Below are 23771 nucleotides of genomic sequence, written 5' to 3'. Positions count from 1 at the left end.
ATTTGCTGCTTTATTCCTAAATCATATTAATTAAACCAGCTTTTTCCAGTCCACGGCTGATGCACTGATTCACTGATTCACTGATACACGGCATTTTTGTGGCAACCCCCGACTCCCCACACAGACGCCTCATCGACCCCAGCACGTACAGTATTATTAATATTCTGCAGTGGTTTCGCTGTTGAATCTGTTTGCCCGGAAATGCAGTCTTCTTTTCTGACACCGAAACACGACGATTTTGCATAGTCGCTCTTGGACGTTTTCTGTTTTTGTTTTCTCTGTAAAATTTAAAAAATCTTACCACACGCAGTTCGTACCCCAAACGTACAGCCTGACAACTGGGTTTGCACACAAAGCTAAACAACTCCTTTCTTAATGCTTAATTATTATTAAATATATATTTAATTTTCCTCACGTTAGACTTGTTCTCCGACACACCCGTTCATTGTCTGAAGGTACACCAGTTTGCCTAAGCACATTGAGAAACACATAGACATTTAGATATACCGAAGTCGCCAAATATTTCTACGCGAATTCGTGTATACGCGATCGGTAAAATATATATATATACCTGTATGCAAATACTTTTATATACAAATATACAGTTACACTGTAAATGAAAATTAAAATAATGTTGCACCTGAGCTACGCTTTGGGAACTGGTTACGGATTTAAACTCCATACTGTACTATACATACTAATAATACACCTACAGTAAGATTGATTTCACTTGTTTAAGGTAGGGGAATAGGAGGGTCTAACGCGCTGTTATGATTATACAGTATATGACTTGGGGTATAGGCGTGTATGTCAGGAGCCTAACAACCGCAAACACAAAGTCTACTGTATTGACAGGCAGCGAGATAGATTCATACCTGCTGCGTGATTGTGTGACACAAACGTACGTTTCAGATTTTTTACACACTTTCCCAGGGAGAACAAAATAGTTCCTTTCTGTCACGTTAGGTTTGAAGACTTGAGAGAGTCCTTATGAAGTAGAAGTGGGTGAACTAATACTGTAGACATTTAGGCTGGAGGATTTTGAAGTAATAAAGCTAATTAATCGAATGTTTATTGAAACATTTTTATTAATGACATTAGAATAACAAGAATGTTTGGATTGGATATTCCTTTTTTAGTATACATAAATGTAACTGTTAGTAGAAAAAGGTATCCCAATATTCCTATTTGCAACATAAAATATGCCAGAAACTGACCCGAACTCCAGGTAAAATAGAGTGAAAATGATCAGATGCATCTCTGTCAATAGCAGCACTATGCATATTTTTTCATATAATCTGGTGTCCTTCTGCGGACCTCAGTACATACTAGATATTAATTTTGGTGTTTTAATACTTTATTTTCTGTATTGTTAACTACTGTCTATGTAACATGGATTAAAGAGCAAAAATAATATTTTAAGCAAATATTGAACAGGAAATAAAGAATAATGACAGGTTTAATGCACTTGCTTTCTTCATTTTAAGATTTGTGTTCTATGACTATTTGTAAATGATCACTGCAGTGTGATATAACATGAAGCTCATCCACAAGTAACTTCAGCAAACATTTGTAAAGAGGTAATTAACTCTGTTTTACCTGCATTAGACTGATGGCACAAATAGATACAGTACATCTTAAAGCACTAAATAAACATGAAAATCCATGAATAGACATAGACACCTAGATCATAACATACAGCTGAGCCAATAACTTTTATTTTAAGTCTGGTTCCTGCAGTGAAGATGTTTCCCAGTATAGGTTTATATCCATCTGTATATTGAGGTTTAGAGTAGAATCGCACTGAGGACTAGAATATCGAAGTGTTCTGAGACAACCAGCGCTTCTTGGCCTCCATCCATCACTCCCGCCGCCTGGCAACCAGCCTGTGGTCACCAGCAGCCTGTGGTTCGTAGCCCATTGCTGCTTGGTAGCAGCTGACCGCAACTGGCAGCCTTTCAGGAGGAGGACTGGGAGTCATGGGGAGGAGGAGGAAAGGAGGTGGGAGTGACCTCTGGGCTCTGCTTGTCAGAATGAGGCCTTGTGTTAATTGTGAGGTTCTTCCATTAAACACTACTTGTTAAAATGCTGCAGTCTTTTACAGTAAGTTCCCCGTAGAACACGGGTTTACCAGAGCATCCAGAAAAATATTCCTGTACATTTAAAAAAAAAATCAGACTCAACAAATTTGGTTGTGAGAATTCAAAGTATTGCTGTATGAGGCAAAGAGATTTATGGTAAGCACTGATTTGTAGATTAATTGATTTAAAAATGTAAGCCCTGTTATGTAAGTATGACAGAATGGAATCATGGACCACTGTCCTGTCTGGGGAGTGACAGCACCGCGCTGTAGGGGAGATAGGAAGTGGAGCCACAGGCCCTCCTCAGGTGCAGGTGGCTCTGACTCTGACTTCTGGTCTCTCCAATGCGTCAGTCTGAGTGGATATCCACATTTGCAGAGCCTTTATTAGCTGGAGCTGAACTGAGGTTCTATGGATTAACATTATGTGTGATGAAGAGCTTTTCCACATGGCCTCGAGTTGCTCTGCGTGTGTGTGAATGTGAGAAAGCCAATCAATAAATCCCAATTTATTGTGTAATTGGGGTTCAAATAATTGCACATGCAGGTCTGAATGTGCCTTTCTGTCATTATTGTATTGTGGATGTGTTGTCCTACAGCAGCAGAAGCCTCAGGTTTGCCACAAGCTGTTGGTCCTTTCATTTTTTCCTGTCATCAAGGATTGTCCTTCTATTCTGTGTCTGATATTTATTTTCTTTTTCCATTACAGAGCTATAATGGAACATAAGGAATTGTTAAAGGTACCATGGGACTGGCAAATAGGTGAGATTATGATTTGTATTATTATAGTACTCTGCTTAGAGTGCAAGCGAAAAGTAAAGGTGAATGAAATGCAAAAGGCAGCCTTCCCAGTATAAGCCGGATTTGATTGCCACATCTACTACAGCTGCTGCTCCTGCTGTGTTAGAGTTTACTGCACCATTAGTTAGTCACAAAGCACTGTCAGAAGAAGATCCTTCTGCAGATCCGCTGACATGAAGGGCAGCAGCTCTGTGGTTGAAATCAGTGGAGCCCTGAAAGAAATAACTTCAGGTATCTCTGGCACCAGAATTCTTTAACAGTGGATAATTATGGATAATGGTGTCTATAGCAATGTCTATAGAGGGAATTCCAGTGCTTACAGAGACCTTTCATGTAGAAATGTGACAGATCTGTCTCAATCTGACATTACTACTTTCATAGCTGAAAGAGAAAAAAAGCTTTTATTTTCTTAAATTTGTATACTTTAATATTTTATGAAATAATGTTCTGCTTCCATGATCTCACTGCAGTACTTCCCTGAAGTTACTGTTTCCCAGACTTTAGCATCTGTTGTGCTCTTTTAGTTCCTGTTTTCATGGTTTGATTGGTACAGTAGATGCCATTACATTACATTTTGCCATAAGTTGTGATGCAGCACATTTACACACTATGTACCAACGGAATAAAAGACTGTGATAAATACAATTACATACTGTACACTAAAGTACTACAAGAAAAATAATGAAACTGAATATTTTCTTGCAAGTTTTTGCTTGGCTCATGTCTCTAGCTGACTGTGACCAGAATTCTCTAAGTGGGGTTTCTTACAGTTGGCCACCTGTTTAGACAACATCATGATTAAAAATACAGTATGCGACTAGAATACAAGGATGCCACAGTATCTCAGTGTTTAGCATTGCTGCCTCGCAGTGTTGGGGCCCTGGGTTCAATTCTGGACCTGGGATCTGGGAGACCTGTCTGTGTGGAGTTTATGTTTTCTCCCCATGTGGGTTTCTTCCAGAGACATTACTGGTAGGTTAACTGGCTTCTGGGAAAATTGGCCCTTGTCTGAGTGTGAGTGTGATTGTGTGTGTTTGCCCTGTGGTGGACTGGTGTCCTGTCCAGGGTGCACCCTGCCTTGTGCCCTTTGCTTCACAGAATAGGCCCCGGCTCCACCACAACCCTGAATTGAAAGACGTGGTTAGAAAAAGGATGGGCTATACAATATTAAGTGTACTGCTGTATCCGTGCATACATAGGCAAGCATCCGTACAGCTGGAGATATGTTGAGGTTGGATCAGAAGTGAAAAGTGAAGGCCAGGTGAAGCAAGTAAGTATTATTCAGAATAGTTCTTAAGACTTGTTTCAATTCAAAACGTGAGGAGAGGTGGGTCACTTGATTCAGTACAATGGGGACGTTATATGCACTGTGTAAGGAGAGTGATGAGTTCCATTTCTAGCTGAACAGTACTAGTTGTAATGCACAGCTTTGTAATTTCCATTTGTTTCGTGTCAAGTAAAACGATATTTTGTTATGTAACACTTCTGCTAATGTGTTCATATTCAGTCTTAGCTAGACTGTGACATTTTGGTGTAAGAAAAGAAAGAAAAAGGGCAATAAAATTCTACTTAACCACCACTTTTGATTCTGTACGCAAACTCTTATCAATAATTGCCTTTTGAGAAATACATCCTCATCTGCAATAGAACAGAAAGTCTTTTTGATAGATGGTGTACACTCAATACTCATAAATGTTAGAAACAGAAGTCTGGAGTAATGAGTGCAATTAATGCCAAACAGAAAGTTCTAATTAAACAAAAAATTAATGTATGCAATTTAGCTTTGATTTAAAAAGTCACTCTAGGAAAGGCAGATGTAACTACAACATACACGTACTATACAGTACCTTGAAAACCCTTGCACAGTTTTCACATTTTGTTGCTTTAAAGACTGTAGTCATGACACTTTGAAGAAGCAGTAATTGTTTTATAAACCACTACTCCACATAGGTAATCTAAAAAGAAAAAAGTAGATAATTAATATGAAGAAAAGGGAAATCTCATTATTACATAAGTATTCTAACCCTCTACTTTGGTAAACCTACAGTATGTTCATGTTCAGTAATGGTGGTTTACATTATATCAGAATGAATATATCGGTCTCTATAAGTTCCTTCAGTCAGGCAGTGAATTTAAAGCAAAGATCAAACCATGAAGACCAGAGCTTTCAAACAAACTGAAGGATAAAGTTGTATAAAGGCACAGCTCAGGAGAAGGGTATGCATACTTTTCAAAGTCCCTTAATAAATCATTTTGAGTTTATTATTAAGAAGAGGAAGACGCTCAAATACTGCCTAAATCAGGCTGTCCATCCAAACTGAACAGCTAGTCAAGGAGGAAACTGGTTAGGGATGTAACTTTGAGGCCTACTGTGACTTTCAAAGAGAGAAAATGTCCAAAGTCAACAATGTCCTGGTCACTTCAAAAAGGGAGCTGGTGTGGAACAGAAGAAAAAACATCTCACATCCTAGATGTGGATTGCACCTACTGTAGGTAAAACTGCAAACATGTGACAAAGGGCTCTGGGCTCAGACTAGACAATCTTGAAGCATTATGGTCTAAATGCAAAGCGTTACATCTGACAGGAACATAGTGCATCACTCAGTCAGAACCATGGCAAGCTTTTCAAGACGGATAGGAACATAGATGGAGTTACAGTAAATACTGACAAATCTTAGAGGACAATCTGCTTCAGACCTAAAACAAGGAGAACATTTCACCTTTCCACAAGATAAAGATCAGAAGAACAAAGCCAAAGTTGTGCTGGAGCGTCTTTAGAATAAAGAAGTGAATATCTTCAAGTGGCCCAGTACTGACTTCATATAGAGTTTCTGTGGAAAAACTTGAAAACTTGCACCCATAAGCAATCCTCAAGCAACTTGAGGGAAATTGAGCAAATATACCAAGAAGAAAAGGCAAAATTGTACCAATCGAGTGGGCAAAGTTGGTAGAGACTTACTCTAAAAGACTGGTTAGCGATGTACCCTAATTGTGCCAAGGAGTTCATGGGTCTGAATATGTATGCGTTGGACATATTTATTTTTGTTTTTGCTTTGGTTTTTGCTGACATTTACTGTAACCTTTCTTACCCTTTGAAGTCTTCAATTTGTGCATTCAGTGTTTGAATCCATCAATATTCTAACTCTATCCAGGATACAGTGCGGGCAGGACGCCAGTCCATCACAGTGCATGTTTGAAAAACTACAGTCTATGAAAAAAAAATACAATTTCACAAAATGGGACATCATAGGAAGGGTGTGAATACTTTTGTAAGAAACTGCATGCTAACAAATAATAAATGTTTATTGTTCCAAATAAATGTTTGGATACAGAAATTAAAATGATAGCAGGTATCATGGTAGGTAAATGAACATTTACTGCAAAACTTAATTTTAATCTTACATACAGTGAACAAGACTTAATCAGATTGTACGAGGTGGTTTGGTTTCTTCGTGAGATATATGAAGATAAGAAGCACAAATTTATGTCCACTCTTTTTTTCTCTAAAGAGAAATGTGTGATGTTTTATTCTGTAGTCACCTTCCCCTGGATATATAAAGAAAGTAAAATAGAATCTTGTTTTAGGCTAAGGTTCTAATTTTAGGCTAAGGTTTAGATCACATATTCAAATTACATTAAAATGCACCTTTAAGAAAGAATAGATACAAATAAAAAATAACCAATGCTGCAGGCATTTTGCTTCTTGTTTCTGAAGGTGTGAACTGAAGAACCTCTTTCTTGTGAAGATAAAAGGTGTGAGAATTTATATTGCTGTGGTGAATAGATGCTGCAAAGCCCAAGGCAGCCCTATCGGCATCTCCCAATGGGATTGTTCAGTATCCAATGGTTACCACAGGCTTAGTCTCAAATTCCTGAATCAACAAAGCATTCATATTTTTTTGCACTAAAATGTTGTAAGATATTTGAACGATTTTATCAAGTCCAAGTAACATATGGAAAACAGGACTGGATTAGCAGCTGTGATTAACACATCCGTGTTACACTCATGTACCGGCCAGGAAGGAGAGTCTCACACTTTTATTGCAAAGTTTATTCCAGAATGCTGATTCCTTGCCTTGTACATTTTCACAAGGAATGATGGCAGCCGAAGATTGCGAGAAAGTAGAATCATTTATTGAGTTTGTGGAAACATGGCTTAACCTGTTTGGATGAGGGCCAACCTCCCCGCTATAGGAGGCTAGGACCCCCATTCCTGGTGAAAACGTGACCAAGGGGCAGCTACAAAGGTGGGGATGGAGTGGAGGAGGGATGCAAAATGAATGAGGAAGAGCAGATGGTCATGTGTGGTATATATGGGAAACTAAGAAATTATGTCAAGAGTAGCTGCGAGCTGCAGCAGCTGAGCTTCAGTAGTCCGGCTACCCTTGTCCCTCCTGAACTATTGTTAGACCTCCATTCAGCATGGAACATTATTGTGCTCAATCTTGAAAACCAGTTTCTCCAGCAGTTTGGGTGCTCATTTTCATCAGACAAAGCTCTGTTGACCATGTCTAATACTATCTTCAGTGTCAAGGAATCAGAAGCAATGCCAAACCCTTGGGTGAGTCATAACACAATCCAAAACAAAAGCCTAAACTTGTCTTTGAGCTTCTCCCTGAACTTCTTCAAGTCCCTCACTATTCCTACCAAGAAACTAAACTGCTTAGGGGCCTCAGAACAAGTCACCAAACAGTTTCTTAGACTCTTTCAATCTTTCCAATTCACAAAAAGTTCAGAAACTCACAGTTTCTGGCAGTCCTTCCCCTCTGGTGAATGGTGCACACAGGGATTCTGGATACTGGATTATGGATTCTGCCCTCTGCCCCTCAGATAGCAGACATTCACTCCCACATACTGACTGACACAGGAAGCTTTGTCATCCTGATTTAGTTTTTAATATTCACCTGACCAATTCTCTTCCTGCAACTGGTCAGTTGGCTGAGAGCAGTAGCTTGTTCCCCCAGAGGATTCTGGGGAATGTGGTTGTTGGGCCTGTGCTCTCTCAGCCAGTACTTGGGAAGTCAGGTTTGTCAGTGGTTGATTTGCAACATTTTAAACATTACAACAGTGTTGTATAGCTTGTTGCCACCATTAACTGTCAATAACAAAAGATCTTTTTACATACAGTAATTGTATTGACCAAGTCAACAAACATTAATTTAGTTGTTTCATGTGATCTAATTTATGTTAATTAGCATCATTCAGTACATTAAATGCTGTTTAGTCCTCTGAGTTATAACGCTAATGAATGTCAAACAATGACTTCCCATGGTTTTACAATGTTCACAATCAAACTTAATTTCTCAAGTATTATAGAATATATCACATGCCATTCTTAGAAAATTTAAAATGATTCATATATTGTATTTAACATATCTGAACCCATTACAACGCATCTTCTGGGATTTGTGTTTTTGGAATTGATATAACTTTTTGGACTCTTAATCTATACTAGTGCTGTTATCAGAAATGGTAAGTGTTAAAAAGCTAGCCCAGGGAATTAGAAACATTATGTTTAGATTCAGGTATTTGCTAAGAAATAGTCCCTTTGATGTGTTTTCTTGCCAGATTCATCAAACAAGACATTTAAATAAATTATTAGACCTTCTGTTGCATATCTCAAGAGACATTTTAGTTTCAGGATGCCACATTACCACATCTGATTTCAATATCGATAAAAGAACATGAGACTTTCATAAAGATTCATAGAAATTATGCATGCACTGTTTTGTATTAGAAAAATGTTTGCCAAGATTTGTCCTGTGATTACTTTATAAAATGTAATAGAAAAGTATAAATTCACTAATATAACAATCATTCTAAGCTGTGAGATTTGGCGGCTCCACACAGGTGCTGGAACAGACAGCTGTGGTTCTCTCCGAGCTGAGACACAGTCATCTGTACCCAGTCGTGAACAATGAGTGTGGAGCTCTGGCTGGATTTATGTCATTATCAGTTAATGAATACACACATTTTGTAAGTGTTGTAGTTCATATTGTAGCTTGCAGTTATTTCAAATCTATCTCTGGTATTTTTCAAAAGAGACATTAAATTTTCATATACAGTATACAATAATTGCAGACATTGGTATTATCAAGTTCAAATTAATGCAATTATTAATTTCTTAACAATTAATGCAATTAATTAATGCAATTATTGCATGTAAATTCCAATTAAATATTCCTTCACCTTCCTAATCATGCAGTACTCTGGTTAAAAATATTTTATTCTAAAAATTAAAATTTTCACTACTTCCAGTACCTAACCTGCTAGTCTAGATAAACTGTCATGCTCAATTTGCCATATGAAAAACCGAAACAGTAGGAAAGCCTAATACACATTAATGTATAATTGCATTTTCATCAGATTTATAACAGGACTCACAGCTCCTGCTATCCTCTAGTGAATGTGGCAGAGTTCTTAATCTTGATTGAGGTTCACTTCAAATGCTACTGTCTGCATTATAGTTAAAAAAGGCTTTTACTGAAGGGGGTACACACATAAATTACTTTAAAAGGGTTGATTGTAAAGTAATTTATTGTAAGGAAAAGAATATACTGTTTTCTAAAACAGCTGAGAATAAAATTATGTACATACATTTATTGCTTGAATACTGTCTACTTATGTTCAGTAGACACTACCATTCAACAAGCATTTTGAAGAATTTCATGCCATGTTGAGAAGTTTGTTTATCTTGTTTGTTTTCAGTATGCGCACACTAAGAGTACAATCAGCATTCAGTGGAGCTGACCAGTGTCCTTTAAAAGATCTATGACAATACAAATGTTATATAAATATGATACACTCACCAGTCACACCAAATCTGGATCAAATAACTGAAGAGTCTTTGTTGTTTCATGGCTTTGCAATTACAAGTAGAGTTTTTTAGAAGCGATAAGTAACGACTCCTTTGTTAACACAGTCCTTTGGAATTTGGGTGCTTATGATTTACTTTATAGTTTGGAGCTGATTGTGTTTCTCTATGTTTTTTTCTACAGTATGTACTGTAGTTCATCAAACTGATCCTCTGAGCTTTTTGAAAAAAAGGTTCATAATAGGTCTAATAAAATTACAGTTTAAGATCATGTATCAGTTAATGTCTCATGTTTCTTAGATGTGTTGACTTTGGTATTTAATAGCAATGAATGATGCAACCCCAAATAGTTGAGCATTATACCAGCATATAACTATGTATCGTCTTCTAATTCTGCTGAAATACATGGCATGTGAGCTTGCAAATACATACAGTATATGCTTAGGCCTGTACACCTCAATCTGATATTAATGAGGAAACCCCTCTGGGCCACTTCCTCCTTTCTTCCAGACTGGAGCCTAGACACCCACTGAAACCCTTTTCCTCCTGGCTGGTCTTATAAACCTCTCAATTAGCCCAGAGGAGTGACTAATTCCTCACAGAAACTATCCCAACAGCTCCTTTCCCTCACGTGCAATTTCACTCCCTCTGAGTGCTAATTACTCAATCAGACCAGCTGTGCCTCCTTTTGCAGATTTTTCCAATTAACAAGTGTCTTTCTGATAAAGAATTTCTCACTACCAAAGTGTGGTTTCTGATGAAACTGTCAGTGCCCCAGAGGTGTAGTCTGTATTAATCCGAAAGTAGAAAAGGTGCATTTGGAGTTTATATTCAGACATAATAACAGACATATTGAAGCAGAGACAGTAGGTAGATGTACTACATTTACATTAACATTTACATTCAGTAGAAGATTGTACACAGCCACTAATAAAGACAACAAGAAATGCAGTTAACTACAGCAATATTAAGTTTTAATGAATTTTGGACTGTGTCAATACCCTTAATGTGATATACTGTATGGTACAGAAAAGAAATGTGTCTAAGTAACAAATCTGTTGTGCAAGAATAGATTGCATTTCAATAATACTCAAAGTAGAACAAAATGTTTGATCATCTCTAATATGTTTTAAGTATGCAAGGTGCGAAAATAACAGCAGTATTCTACAGACTATAATAGAAATGTTGTTTTGTGGAAATAGCTCTCCATCTTGATCTCTGTGTGGACAAACTTGTCAGCCGTTTGTTCAGTGTACGTGCCTGCTGGCTTTAGTGTTAACTTGCTCCCTCTAATGGGCTTCTGGCCCCTGCAAGAAAACCGCAGTTCATTTTAACCATGAGACTGAAAACGTGTTCGAAGATGCTTTTTTTGCAGCACTGTAACACTTCCTCCCTTTCTGTCTTCCTCCAGGGTTGCTGTATATTGGGTTCAGTGCCTGTATGTTTGGTCTGTACAGTTTCATGCCAGTGGTCATCAAAAGAACCAGCGCCACAGCTGTCAACCTCTCCCTCTTGACAGCAGACCTTTACAGCCTCTTCTGTGGTTTGTTCCTGTTCCAGTACAAGGTAACGGTTTTCCTTCAGAGTGCTTCACAAGCTTCCGCAAGGTGCGTTTTTCTTAGGCTGGCAGCTAAATAAAAAAGCATTCAGGTTCATCACCATTAACTCTTGTTTGCAGTGCTGGCATGAAGAGAATATGCTTTATCACAGGCCAGATAGTTCTCATATTTTGCGGGCTGCTGGAATATAAATTCTCTAATAGGATGCTTCAAAGTGGTCATTTATTTCGTTTACTAAATCACATAGAAAAACCTGAAAGAAATTAAATAAAAGACTAATTACACCCTTACATCAGTAAATGACATAGTCAGTGTGCCATGAATTTGTTGGATCTGATAGATTCTTGTAAATAGCTTTATCCAGTGGTGTGGTATTTTATTATCTTCAAATATGCAAAGCTGCTCATAATTAGTGCTTAATGAACCCAGTACTTGATGGTCAGAACTGGAAGAGATTTAAAAAATTATATTTGTTAGTTAATGAGTGGCAAATTAAATCTAAACTTGCAATGGCACACAGAAGCACTTTACCATCACGTTCGTGTCCCTTTTGTAAAAAATTGTTTTGGGGTCGTGGGGGAGCCAGGGCCGGTCCTGACAAGCAATTGGCGCAAGGTAGGGTACACCAGTCCATCACACTGCACACACAGACACACACACACCCTGGACAGGATGCCAGTCCATTACACTGCACACACAGACACACACTCACACCAGTAGCCAATTAACCACCAGTGTGTCTTTACACTGTGAAAGGAAACAAGAGCTCCATACAGATAGTACCCCAGAAACTGAACCCAGGGCCCCAGCTCTGCAAGGCAGCAGTGCTAACCACTGTGCCACCATGCCTCCTATTTTGGTATTACAGTATGATCATTTTAATACAATTTTAGTTACATTGTAAAATAATATAATAGTGATTATATTATGTTTAATGCACAATAGGCAATCTCGCAGACCAAAATATTGCAGACTAATTTTGGGCATTTTTTTTAACTTAAAAGTAATCAAAGGTATCAGATCAGATTCAGAATAAGACTGATTTTATTTCTACTGTACATCATTACAGAGAGCAGAAAGACTGAAGCTTTAAATCCAGAACAGCATAATTTCTTGTGTCCAGTCATGTTAGTCAAATCCCCACATGAACACACATATACCCATTTACATAACAGTTCTTATACATTTACTGCAAAATGTCCATGAAAAACTCTTCTGACACCTAGATGAATAGGCAAAGAAGTGGAAAAGATATTAAAAGTTACTTTTAAGCCCCCCTTCTATGCAGTGTTGTTTAAAATTTTAAACGTTTACTCTGATTATTTACTTTTACTCTGATCTAAATGTTAGGAGGCAGTGGGTTTTTTTAAATTAATCAGACAAAACTAAAACATTAGGAATCAGTATTTCTAGAAATGCATGGTAGAATATACATTTTTATATTTCCAAGCTCAATAATGTAATCTAATAATTAAACTCTCAACTTTTCTACCTAAAGACCTCTAAAATACGGTCACACAGCCCCCATGCAACAAGGCTTTGCTCCCCTTCAACAACACCCCAGTCTTCTACCTTTTCACACTGGCTCCACGGACCAAGCAGGCAAGAGTAAGCTCCATGTAACTAATATCAGAACAGGGCAGGTTGCACGATGCAGTGATGCCAGGAGAGGGACTGCAGAGGCTTCCCGCACAGGGCCAGCAGGGCCACAGGGCCAACCTCTTGGCTGCAGTCAGCCCAGCCAGCCAAGTCCACTTCTGAGAGACCCAGATTAGAGCCATAGCCTCAGTTAGAACAGGGAATATCCATGTTTAGAAATACGGATATGGAGGAAAGACCCTCGTTCGAGAGCTTTGAAACCTCTAGATTCATCCCCAGAACGTGTGTAAATATGTGCTTACAGCAGCACACCGTCAGAGCATGCACAGAGGACTAGAAAGTAACATGATATTTGATACTGTAAACAAGGGGTCAATACACATTAAGAACAAAATTCAAGGAGGCAGAATTTTTATTATCTCAAATGCTGCGTCTTAAGTCTCAAGTCTATAACATCATATTTTAATGAAGAATAAGTATACCTGTACATATTTGGTCATATTTCCCCCTGGCCTTTACCAGTCAAGTGCTCCATGTAACTAATATCAGAACAGGCCATGTAACTAATACCTCCTAATAATCACCATCTCTGAACTGGCTTCATCACTCTGCTCTCCTCCCCACTGAGAGCTGGTGTGTGGGGAATGTACTGGCGCACTATGGCTGCCATCAAATCATTTTGAGTAGAGTGTCCAGAAAAGCACTATATAAGTGTAAGGAATTATTGTTATATATTTCTTTAATTGTACCTTTTTTATTCAACTGTAAAGATCAAACGCACACACTGTTGTGGCAGACTGGCCCTGGTAGGGACTGTAAGAGCAGACAGCCTGCCACCAGAGACAATCGGAGTCCTCTATAGTTTGTAAATTGACTCACTGGATGATAAATGGCTAATGAAAAGGCTTTGATGGCGGTTATTGCCACATCACTTGTGTTAATTACTAGAATATTTAGGTATGTTACAGGCTTTCATGATGCTCAGTAGTAGTCTGTGAAGGATGCTTCCTGCACTGTAAAATATTGTCACCACAGTTTTAATTCCACCTTGTTTAAAGGTGGATGGAGTCTGTTAAAACTGTTTTATATGAAGGAAATTAAATATCTGTAAAACCTTCAAGGGATGTACACAAAGTAAAATGTATTGATTGCAAGTATTCAGCCTCCAAAGCAGGTACTTTGTAGACACCTTTGACAGTCATTTAGATAGGTCTCTACTAGCTTTCCACAGTGGGATGATGTTATTTTGTCCTTTTTTCTGGCAAAATTGCTCCTTCTGACAGGATCAGTGGGGATAGTTGATGGGCTGCAATTATCACGCCTCTCCTAACATTTTCTATTGGATCTAACTTAGAAATTGAACTGGGCCCCTCCAGGACATTCACCCTTTGTGTGTCAGACCACTTCAGTGTGTCTTTGGCCTTATGCTTCAGGTCACCTCTAGAAATGAGTGCAAGTGCAGCGGAGGGTGGGGGCTCCCAAGTAGAAGCAGAGGGCAATTCTGTGCTGAAAAGTACACAGTTATGTTTTTGGCTGACGAGCCTTCTTCAGGAATGATGGTAAGAGAGGAAGGTAGCAGACACATAAAGCATCAGAGACCAGAGGACATAGTAGGTAGGAAAGTGTGTTCAAGAGATAGGAGATCTGGAGCAGAAATGTGAAAAGCTGGAATGAATGGAGAGTCTATCATTGAGAGCTGCTGGAAGGTGTGATCCAAGTTTAAGAATTACTGTGGCTTCTGGAGTTTCTCTGGAGCTGGAATCCCATGAACCCACTAAGAGGAAAGTGTAGGAAGGTCCTTGTACTAGTGGCCATGAGAGGTGAATTGAGGAACTTGGCTAAATTGGCTAAAGGAGATCTTTGATCCTCACTGCTCTGATGTGTTTCCTGAAGCTATTGACAAGTGTTCTTCCTGCTCTGTCAATGTAAATGACAGGAACTTCATTCTTCATTCACTCCAAGAGCTACAGTCAATGAGTTGGCAAGATACTCATGATGTTCTGTGGTTGAATTTGAAATGTTCTGAGGGGCCATGTACAGTAAATGCTCACTACTGGATAGACATTAGCAGGTGATGCAGAGGCTTCTGTTACAGCAACAGGTGTCTGGTGTGGATGGTGGGTGTGGGCAGTTAAGGCAACTGTGGACAAGATAGTTCCCCATTTAATTGTTAGTGATATGAGATGATAGGAGGGTCTGGGAAAAACTTGGCAGTCTAGGAGGTCACTCTGTCAAATGGTGAAATTTTCACTGATGACCATGGATTACTCAGAAGTTTACTGACAGCAGAATGCTTGAATTTCCAATTTTCATTTTTAAAAAGGAGCAAGTAAACCCACACTTCTGTGATTGAGCTATTCAGGTAGCTAAATCAGTCTGTGTCTGTGTTTCCTTCCTTAGTCTCCAAACTTTTTAAAATCACCTTCATGTACCCATAAATCCCTCAGGGCCCAGTAATTCAGTGGTTCAGTGAATCCAGTGATTCATCAATCATTTTGTGCTTTTCTATTTTGCTTTCTTATTTGTGCACTTGTAAATTGTGTTGTGTTTTTTTTTTAATTAAAGACAGGAGATCTGATTGGAAACCCATTCCCTAGCAAGAGGTTATTGCAAGTTAATATTAAAATTCCTTTCTGGGAGTAATTCATTGTCTTAAACAAGATGTGTTTTTGTACTAGGTTGGATGAAACTAATTATAGTTTTATTTGTAAAACAGGGTATATTATTCGGATGTGAATCTATTTAATCTGTTTAATCCTAATGAGTTAAGATAGTTCTTATATGAACTTGATATACTGTAAGATATTCTTCCTGCATTAGTAGTTCTGTAGTTGCAAACATCAGAACAGTGGCGGGTTAGCTTGGTGTGAAGGAGCTACACATCTGATCCAACAATCCCCCTTATTAAGTGCCTGCGACCTATTTGCTGTAACCTTAAATAAAGCTATCACTATAAACAGTGAGGAACTGTGAATCCAATAAAAGCATTCCAATGCTGACTTGGTCTGTAATCTGCTTCTGCTCTCTAAACCTCTCTTTTAAATGATGGGAGAAGAGTGCTGCACAAAGAGTGCCCAGTAAATTGAGGTGCCATATTGAAGGAGATCTCAAATGCCATTTTTATATTTCAGGGTTAGAAAGAATCGGCATTGATGAGTGCATTTCAGACTTCAATGAAAGTAAAATGCGTACAGTAATGTGTAAAAGGATTGTTTAAATTGTGAAGATACGTTTTTTTCTATTTTCCTACCAAGCACTGACATCACACTCTCACTGTGTTCTCTTTTCGTCAGTTGCTTTTTAGGGCAAAAATGGTAGGAATGGCACCTGGTTTGAGCACATGTTTTGGGTCAGTATCTAGAAAATATTTTTCATATTATAAACTGACAGGCTTCATCAATCATGTAAACTCCAAAGCAAAGAAAATTTCAATGCACATGTCCTATCCCAAATTACAAATCTTTTAAAACAATCTATTTCTGTTTGCTTTAGACCAAGCAAATGTTGCTACTGTATTAATTTATATTTTAAGTTGTGAAACCAAGGCAACATTTTTTAAATAGACTGCCGATTTGATGAGTGTAATTGAATTGAATTCAACATACTGTATCGACTTCAAGATGGTTTTGCTAACAAATATTGCTTACTTGTTAACTCTGAAGGCAGATCATGTTGGAAGTTTCTGTGGTGAAATGTCTGCTGCACTACCTGTACTTATTCGCTCATATAGCACATTACATTGGTCAGTTTACCCATAGTTGTAATGTGGGATTTTACATCACAGTTCTCGTGAACTCTTGCTCTTGCCCATGGCAAGACCAGGAATTTGCAACAACATGGCAACCATACAGTAATACGAGTGTTCTTAAAATTCTGTATCTAGTTTAGACAAACTGAGAAATGAAGCACCAGTTTTAAATAAAATGCTTAAAATTTAATTGAAATAAAAGGGAAATTCTTTCCCAGTTTAACAAAAACCTAACAAAAGCCTAGATCTGCCCTTGGGGTTTAGAGGGGTAGGTGCCAATGTCATGGTCTAACAGTTTACCTGTCTGAACTATTATCACCCTACTCCCCCACCTCGCAACCTCCGCTCTTCAAATTCTGCCCTCCTTACTGTCCCCCAAGCCCGTCTACATTGTATGGGTGACAGGGCCTTCTCCTGCTATGCCCCCAAGCTCTAAACTCCTTCAAATCCAGACTCAAAACCCTCTTCTTCAGAAAAGCCTTTACTTAACTGGTTCCATTCTTCACCCCTCTGGTCTTCTTAGTACCACCATCCACGGTCTCCTCTATATATTGTAATTGTGTCTTATCTTGTGTATTCTCCTTATTTATTGTTATACTCTTCTTATTTATTGTTATTGTCATCCTGTAAAGCACTTTGAGAAGCCACCTTTAAAGACAAAGTTTTTTATTATTATTATTATATTATTATTTATTTAGTGAAATATACTTCATATTGACTTTATATAAAATAAAAGTGCATAAACTTTTTTTTTAACTGGATTTTTAAGGCATTAGTATGCCTTAGTATGTTGTATGTTGGTAGCGCCTTTAAAGGTGGCTTCTCAAAGTGTTTTACAGAAAAAAAAACATTAACAACAACTAATAAAAAAGCACCATTTCAGTGAGAGGGGTGAGCCTGTTTAGTTGAGCAAAGCAGATGTGAATTAATTTTTCGAGCCTTGATACAATTCACAACAGAGTCTAACAGATATTAAATCGTCAGGCATTTTCTTGACGGCAAAGTTCTTGCGGTGGATGTTGTAATGCGTACATTAATTTCTGGAGCAACCTATCTAATTCGTGCAACTACACCGTTATGTCGGCTTGTCATTGCTCTAGCACCGTCTGTACAAACTCTGACGCATTTTATCCAGTCGAGGCAGTTCTCTTCGATAAATTCATTCAGAAGCTGAAATATGTGCTCTCTTGTAGTTCCTGTTGTTAGCGGTTTATAGAACTCGTATCTAACGTAAACGAGCAAATTGGCCAAATCGACTACAGACTCATCTTATTGCAGTGAAAAACATCTGCTCATCTTAATGCGCTCTATCAGTGTACTTTTGATATAATCCTTCATTTCAATAATTCTATGAATGACTGTGTCTTTCAAGGGGAGGGGGGCAGCAGGTCGAGCTGTTTAGCAGCTTTTTCTCTACACATAATACGTGTCAGCTCTTTTGCCAACGGTAAATAAGGTTCTTCAAAAATAGTGTAGCTTACCTGCTTTAGCAATCCGCAAGCTTGCATTTTTCCGTGTTTCTGTTTTTATTTCCGTATTTATTTAAAGTTTTTATTTCATGCGCATGGGAGCGAAACACAGAGACACTCGGTGTATTTTTCTCAAATTAGAACAGTTCTTAAATATTTTTCTGTTATCATGCTTTCGTGTGCTCACAAGATTACCTGCGTTCGTAGCACGTATTTCTATGCATTCCTGTGTTTACAACGTTAGCATTGTTCCAAAATCACGCACATTCTCCTTTCTCCCTATTTGCTGGAGATACAGTAGCTTTTTTTAAATACAATTGGTCATTTGCATCCGTAGCACGCATTCCTATAGAGTGGTATAGAATTACAGAGCATCTCTTGTGTCCACTGAACTATTAGCGCGCACTGTATCGTAGTACGTAGGCTGCGTATTCGACACGTATTAAAATACAAAATATGAAAACCCGTCCCAATTTTTCAGCGCACACGACACAGTTCCAGGGTCATTTGGCGTACCACTTGGCGGCACTCCACGTACCACTGCCGGTAAGCGTACCACAGTTTGAGAACCACTGGTCTAGGCTAATGACTTCTCCAAAAGCTAATTGGAGTCAGGTGTTGCAATCAATGAGATTAGATTGGAGGTGTGGTTTGGAGGTGCCCTGCCCTATAAAAAAGGCACACAAAGGTTACTGACAGAGTCTTCTCTTCTCAAGAAAGAGCTGTTCATGTGAACCATGCCCTGATCAAAAGAAATATCAGAGGACCATAGAAGAAGAATTGTAGAGATGCATAAAGCTGGAAAATGCTACAAAAACATTTCTAAAGGCCTGGGTGTTCATCAATCCACAATAAGACAAGTTGTGTACAAATGGAGGAAATTCAGTACTGTTGCTACTCTCCCTTGGAGTGAGCGTCCTGCAAAGATCAGGGCAAGAGCGTAGCGTGCAATGCTGAAAAAGAACCCTAGGGTAACAACAAAGGACCTGCAGAAATCTCTTGAACTTGCCAAAGTCTCTGTTCATGTGTCAACTATAAGAACAACACTGAACCAGAATGTTGTTAATGGAAGGACACCACAGAGGAAACCACTACTTTCCAAAAAAAACATTGCTGCACATCTCAAGTTTGCAAAAGACCACCTGGATGTTCCACAATGCTTCTGGGACAATGTTCTGTGGACTGAAGTGACAAAAGTTAGGGTCTTTGGCAGAAACATGCAACGCTATGTTTGGAGGAAGAAAAGCACTGCACACCAACACCAAAAGCATGGACAGCTTGCTATCATAGAGGGAACAATGAATTCTAAATTGTATCAAGAAATTTTACGGGAGAATGTGAGGGTAGCGATGCTACAAGACAATGACCCAAAACACAGGAGTAAATCAACAACAGAATGGCTTAAACAGATGATAATTTGTGTTCTGGAATGGCCAGGTCAGAGTCCAGACCTCAACCCAATTGAGATGATATGGCATGACCTGAAGAGAGCTGTTCACGCAAGGAATCCCAGAAATATCTGGAAGATCATGGGAGATCCCTCTCGCCTGAATAAAATCCCTTTGGTCTTTAGGCCTCTACATAAGTTATACAGTATGTTTGTATTACAGAATGACAAAGTGCAAAGACAGAAATAAGTAATAAAATGGATTGCTGGGAATGAAATAAATTTAAAAAACAGTGTTAATACATGTTTAACACTGACACGTTATAGACACTTTTGTTCTATATTTAGACGTGTTACTGCTGTGTAGATTTACATAGATTTGTGTTTAATTTCAAACAGCTTACCTTTTAGGGTACATTAATGCACCTAATTTAGATTCAGAACACTTTTTATTGTCACTTTGGCCATCATTGCCCTATACAGGAATTAATTAAAAGACAGCAAGTTTTATTTGCATTAGGAGGTGTTTTGAATACAGAATAGATCGATTTGTCCTTCCTGTAGACAATACATTCCTGAGGTCAGGTGTGACAGCTGAGAAGAGGCCAACTGCATTAGTCTGAGAAAACAGAGCATTGGTGCATGTGGAGGGGAATTATAGTTTCATCAAAAGGACTGATTAAACCTCTAATAGAAGGGCTGTTTTCAGAGTAGTCCATTTACTACAGCCTGCTGAAAAAACAGGTCAGAGATTATAAGCAGACCATTTTTGATATTTTAGACTCTTTAGCATCTTATCTTGCAACTGAAAATGAATTGCAAATATCTGTTTATAACATACAAGACATGGAAAACAAAGTTAAAGAGAGATATATAACATTTTGGATGTAGACACTTCTTAGCAGGTAGTATTAATATTCTTAGCATGTAGTATTAATATTCTGCCAGGAACGACATTAATCTGGACGCCGACAATGCTACTAGCTATATCTGCATAGAATGCATAGAAGATGTTGTCCCCAGGATTACAGTTTGCACATACCCAAATCACAAACCATGGGTAAATGACAAAGTAGGAGCTAAATTCAGAGCTAGAACATCTGCCTTCAACTCTGGAGACAAGGACATGTGCAGAAAACCCAGATTTCATCTCAGAACACCCATCAAAAAAGCCAAATATAACAACAGGGGAAAACTGGAATCACACTATCACGACGACCAGGACACAAAGATTTTTCTTTGCATTATGTTTGGTTAGCTTTCCTTCAAGTGTTTGATAAGATGGAAGTGTTAAATGCAGAGATGAACTTCAACATTTTCAAATTTGATCCACTGATTGAAATGAAAATTTGAAAACCTTAAATATAACTAGCGTAGAGATAATAACAGTCCTAACAGTTCTGTGAACAAACATTTACTTGATCTGGTACATTGCGTAAACAATGAGTTATTCAATCAGGGCTAGTGTAGGATTACATTTATGGAAGAATACTCATGAGGTGGGGAACCTGGGCATATTATTCATGTTCAGAATATGTAGCTCCATTGAAAAAAGCACCCCACTGTTTGCATTGGTACTTAACTCAGTAGGATACCAGATAAATACAATGAAACCACTGGTGTGCAACCAGGAATATGACAGGGATCTCCAAGGAAGGTATTCTCCTGAACCCCTGAAATTGCAAAGAACTTTGTCTGGCCTTTATTTACAAGTGTTTGGCAAAGATCACTCCTTTCTTCCTGCCTCAGGGCTCCTACTGACAGCCCATGTCAAGTTTCTGTACTCTGAGGCATTTTGCCCTGACTATGTGTTTTAATAAGGCCTTCTATGTTTCACAATAATTCATTTTGCATTGAGATTGATGCACTTGATCAAATATAAGGGCAATAATAGTTAGCAGGCAAGCTTATATCTCCTCCCAGGTAATTTCACACATGAGTAAGCGAACAAAGCAGCAGCAAAGTCTGAAAATGAATTTCCTTCCTTGCTTTCCATATGTCAGGCTGTCACGTGGTCTGGTACTTTAAGAGTGGCCTGGTCCCATTTTATACCAATAATTCCATTTATTCCCTTTGATAAATTATTTTTCATTCTCATTTTCCTATTTTTAATGTGAAGACATTCATGAGTTCATCACCTCACATTTTATATGGAATGAATCCCAAAAATCTTCTTTCTTTGCAAAACAAACCTCAGCGTATGTGAATGAAATTTCACCTGATTAGCTATCATCTAGCATGCTCTTGCCTACTTACAGTGGCAACATCATGACCATTAAATATATTTAGAAACAGAAAGATGTTTGACAGAAAAGCGACAGTATATACAAAATTACTCAGTCAATTGTCAGATTATGAATCTCACAACTCCAAAGTTCATTCTTTAAATCCAATAATTATTTTTCTACTATGCACACAAAACAAACTGTTGATGATGAGGCAATAACTTTGAGTAGCTAAAACGTTTATTCCTCTCAAGTAAGTGTAAGAGAAACTTGAGATCATAAAGTATTATTTGCTGAACAGTCACAAAAAAAAACATAATCTGTGGGAGCTGTTTCTAATGTGATTACAGTTCCTCTGTAATTCACATTTGTTGCTGTCAGTAGCTAGTGGCAGATGCAAGCAAGAATAAGAAGCTGCTTTTTGCCTGCATGTTGTTACATGTGCTGCACAAATGCAGATATTGTTCAGGCTGGCCAGGCCAGCTGATGTCTAACCACAGTGACTCCTGGATATGTCTGTAACCTCCTGATCCACTGTTTTTTCCCCAGGTAAAATTAAGAATTTTAATCCTGATGTGTGTTTGACACTTGCAGTAGTATACTGTATACTGTATATGTTACAGATTTTCAAGTTGGTAGCTGCATCAGTATGTGTAGACTGCAAAGTAAAGGTTTATTCCACTCTGAAAGGAAAAGAAAAGAGACACAACGTTTCAGCTGTGGAGCCTTCATCACGTGTGACTTCACCTGACTTCAGCCAAAAGGTTGTGTCTCTTTTTCATCAACGGCCATACTGCCATGTTTCTCTTTTTTCAGCGTTAAATTAACCATTACCTGTCCCTGTACAAGTATGTAGGATAATTTATCTTTTCCTCTACGAATTAGATTTGTGTTTAAAGAAACAAAACTTTTAAACCTGACATTCAGACTTCAATTAGTTGTTCTTATTTATAGTAAATTCCAATTGTTTTTCTTAAGGTTTAGGTGTTTTTTGTAGTCAGTCTAAAGGTGCAGGGGTCAGAGTACAATAAACAACATGCATTAGAACCTTGCTTTTCTCAAAATCCAAATGATGGATGGCGTAGAGGACAGAGGATGGAATTTAGTTTCTATTTGTTTACACCTTAAGGGCAGCAGAACCAAATATGCTGCTTATCATCTAACACATTTACCGCTAGCAGTCATATCACCCTGCAACTCACAACTGACTAGCAGCCATATCACCCTGCAACTCACAACTGGCAGCCCACTGAAGCTAAGCAGGTGTGAGCTTGGTCAGTACCTGGATACGAGACCTCCTGGGAAAAACTAAGGTTGCTGCTGGAAGAGGTGTTAGTGGGGTCAGTAGGGGGCGCTCACCCTGCGGTCCATGTGGGTCCTAATGCCCCAGTATAGTGACGGGGACACTATACTGTAAACAGGCCCCGTGTTTTGGATGAGACATAAAACCGAGGTCCTGACTCTCTGTGTCATTAAAAATCCCAGGGTGTTTCTCGAAAAGAGTAGGGGTGTAACCCCGGCGTCCTGGCCAAATTTCCCATTGGCCCTTACCAATCATGGCCTCCTAATAATCCCCATCTCTGAATTGGCTTCATTACTCTTCTCTCCTCCCCACTGATAGCTGATGTGTGGTGAGTGTCCTAGTGCACTATGGCTGCCGTCGCATCATCCAGGTGGGGCTGCACATTGGTGGTGGTGGAGGGGAGTCCCCATTACCTGTAAAGCGCTTTGAGTGGAGTGTCCAGAAAAGCACTATATAAGTGTAAGCAATTATTATTATTATTATTATTATTATTATTATTATTATTATTATTATTAGACATAAGACTAAGAAAGTTGTCAAATTAATTGATGAAATGATGGATTCATTACATAAATTGATTTATATAGATTCATCAGGGATTAACTGTTATCTAATATTTCTGAAAGGACATTACCTATAAATCTTAAAAGGTTATTTAAAATAAAAATTAAATGATTCTCTTTAAATAATTTCATACCAGGTGGCTGCTGCTAAACCCAGCTTCCTAATAGGAAGTACAATATCCTTCAGTAGGAAGTACAGTAACACTGCATAATAATAATAATT

At 38.4% G+C, this 23771-nt stretch overlaps 1 protein-coding gene across 1 annotated transcript in view; it reads left to right on the top strand.

The window, feature by feature from the left end:
- slc35f1 (solute carrier family 35 member F1) overlaps nt 1-23771 on the top strand; it is a 155347-nt gene that overhangs the window by 114486 nt on the left and 17090 nt on the right. The window contains exons 6-7 of the mRNA XM_088627033.1: nt 2790-2842; nt 11107-11261. Coding sequence (XP_088483159.1) covers nt 2790-2842; nt 11107-11261 — 208 coding nt within the window. The remainder of the gene's footprint in view (nt 1-2789; nt 2843-11106; nt 11262-23771) is intronic.

This window comes from Lepisosteus platostomus, chromosome 3, assembly GCF_059453375.1.
Source record: "Lepisosteus platostomus isolate fLepPlt1 chromosome 3, fLepPlt1.hap1, whole genome shotgun sequence".
NCBI classification, from domain to species: Eukaryota; Metazoa; Chordata; class Actinopteri; order Semionotiformes; family Lepisosteidae; genus Lepisosteus; species Lepisosteus platostomus.
Note: the sequence above shows the minus strand (reverse complement) of the source record. Positions and strands in the feature narration are given on the sequence as shown.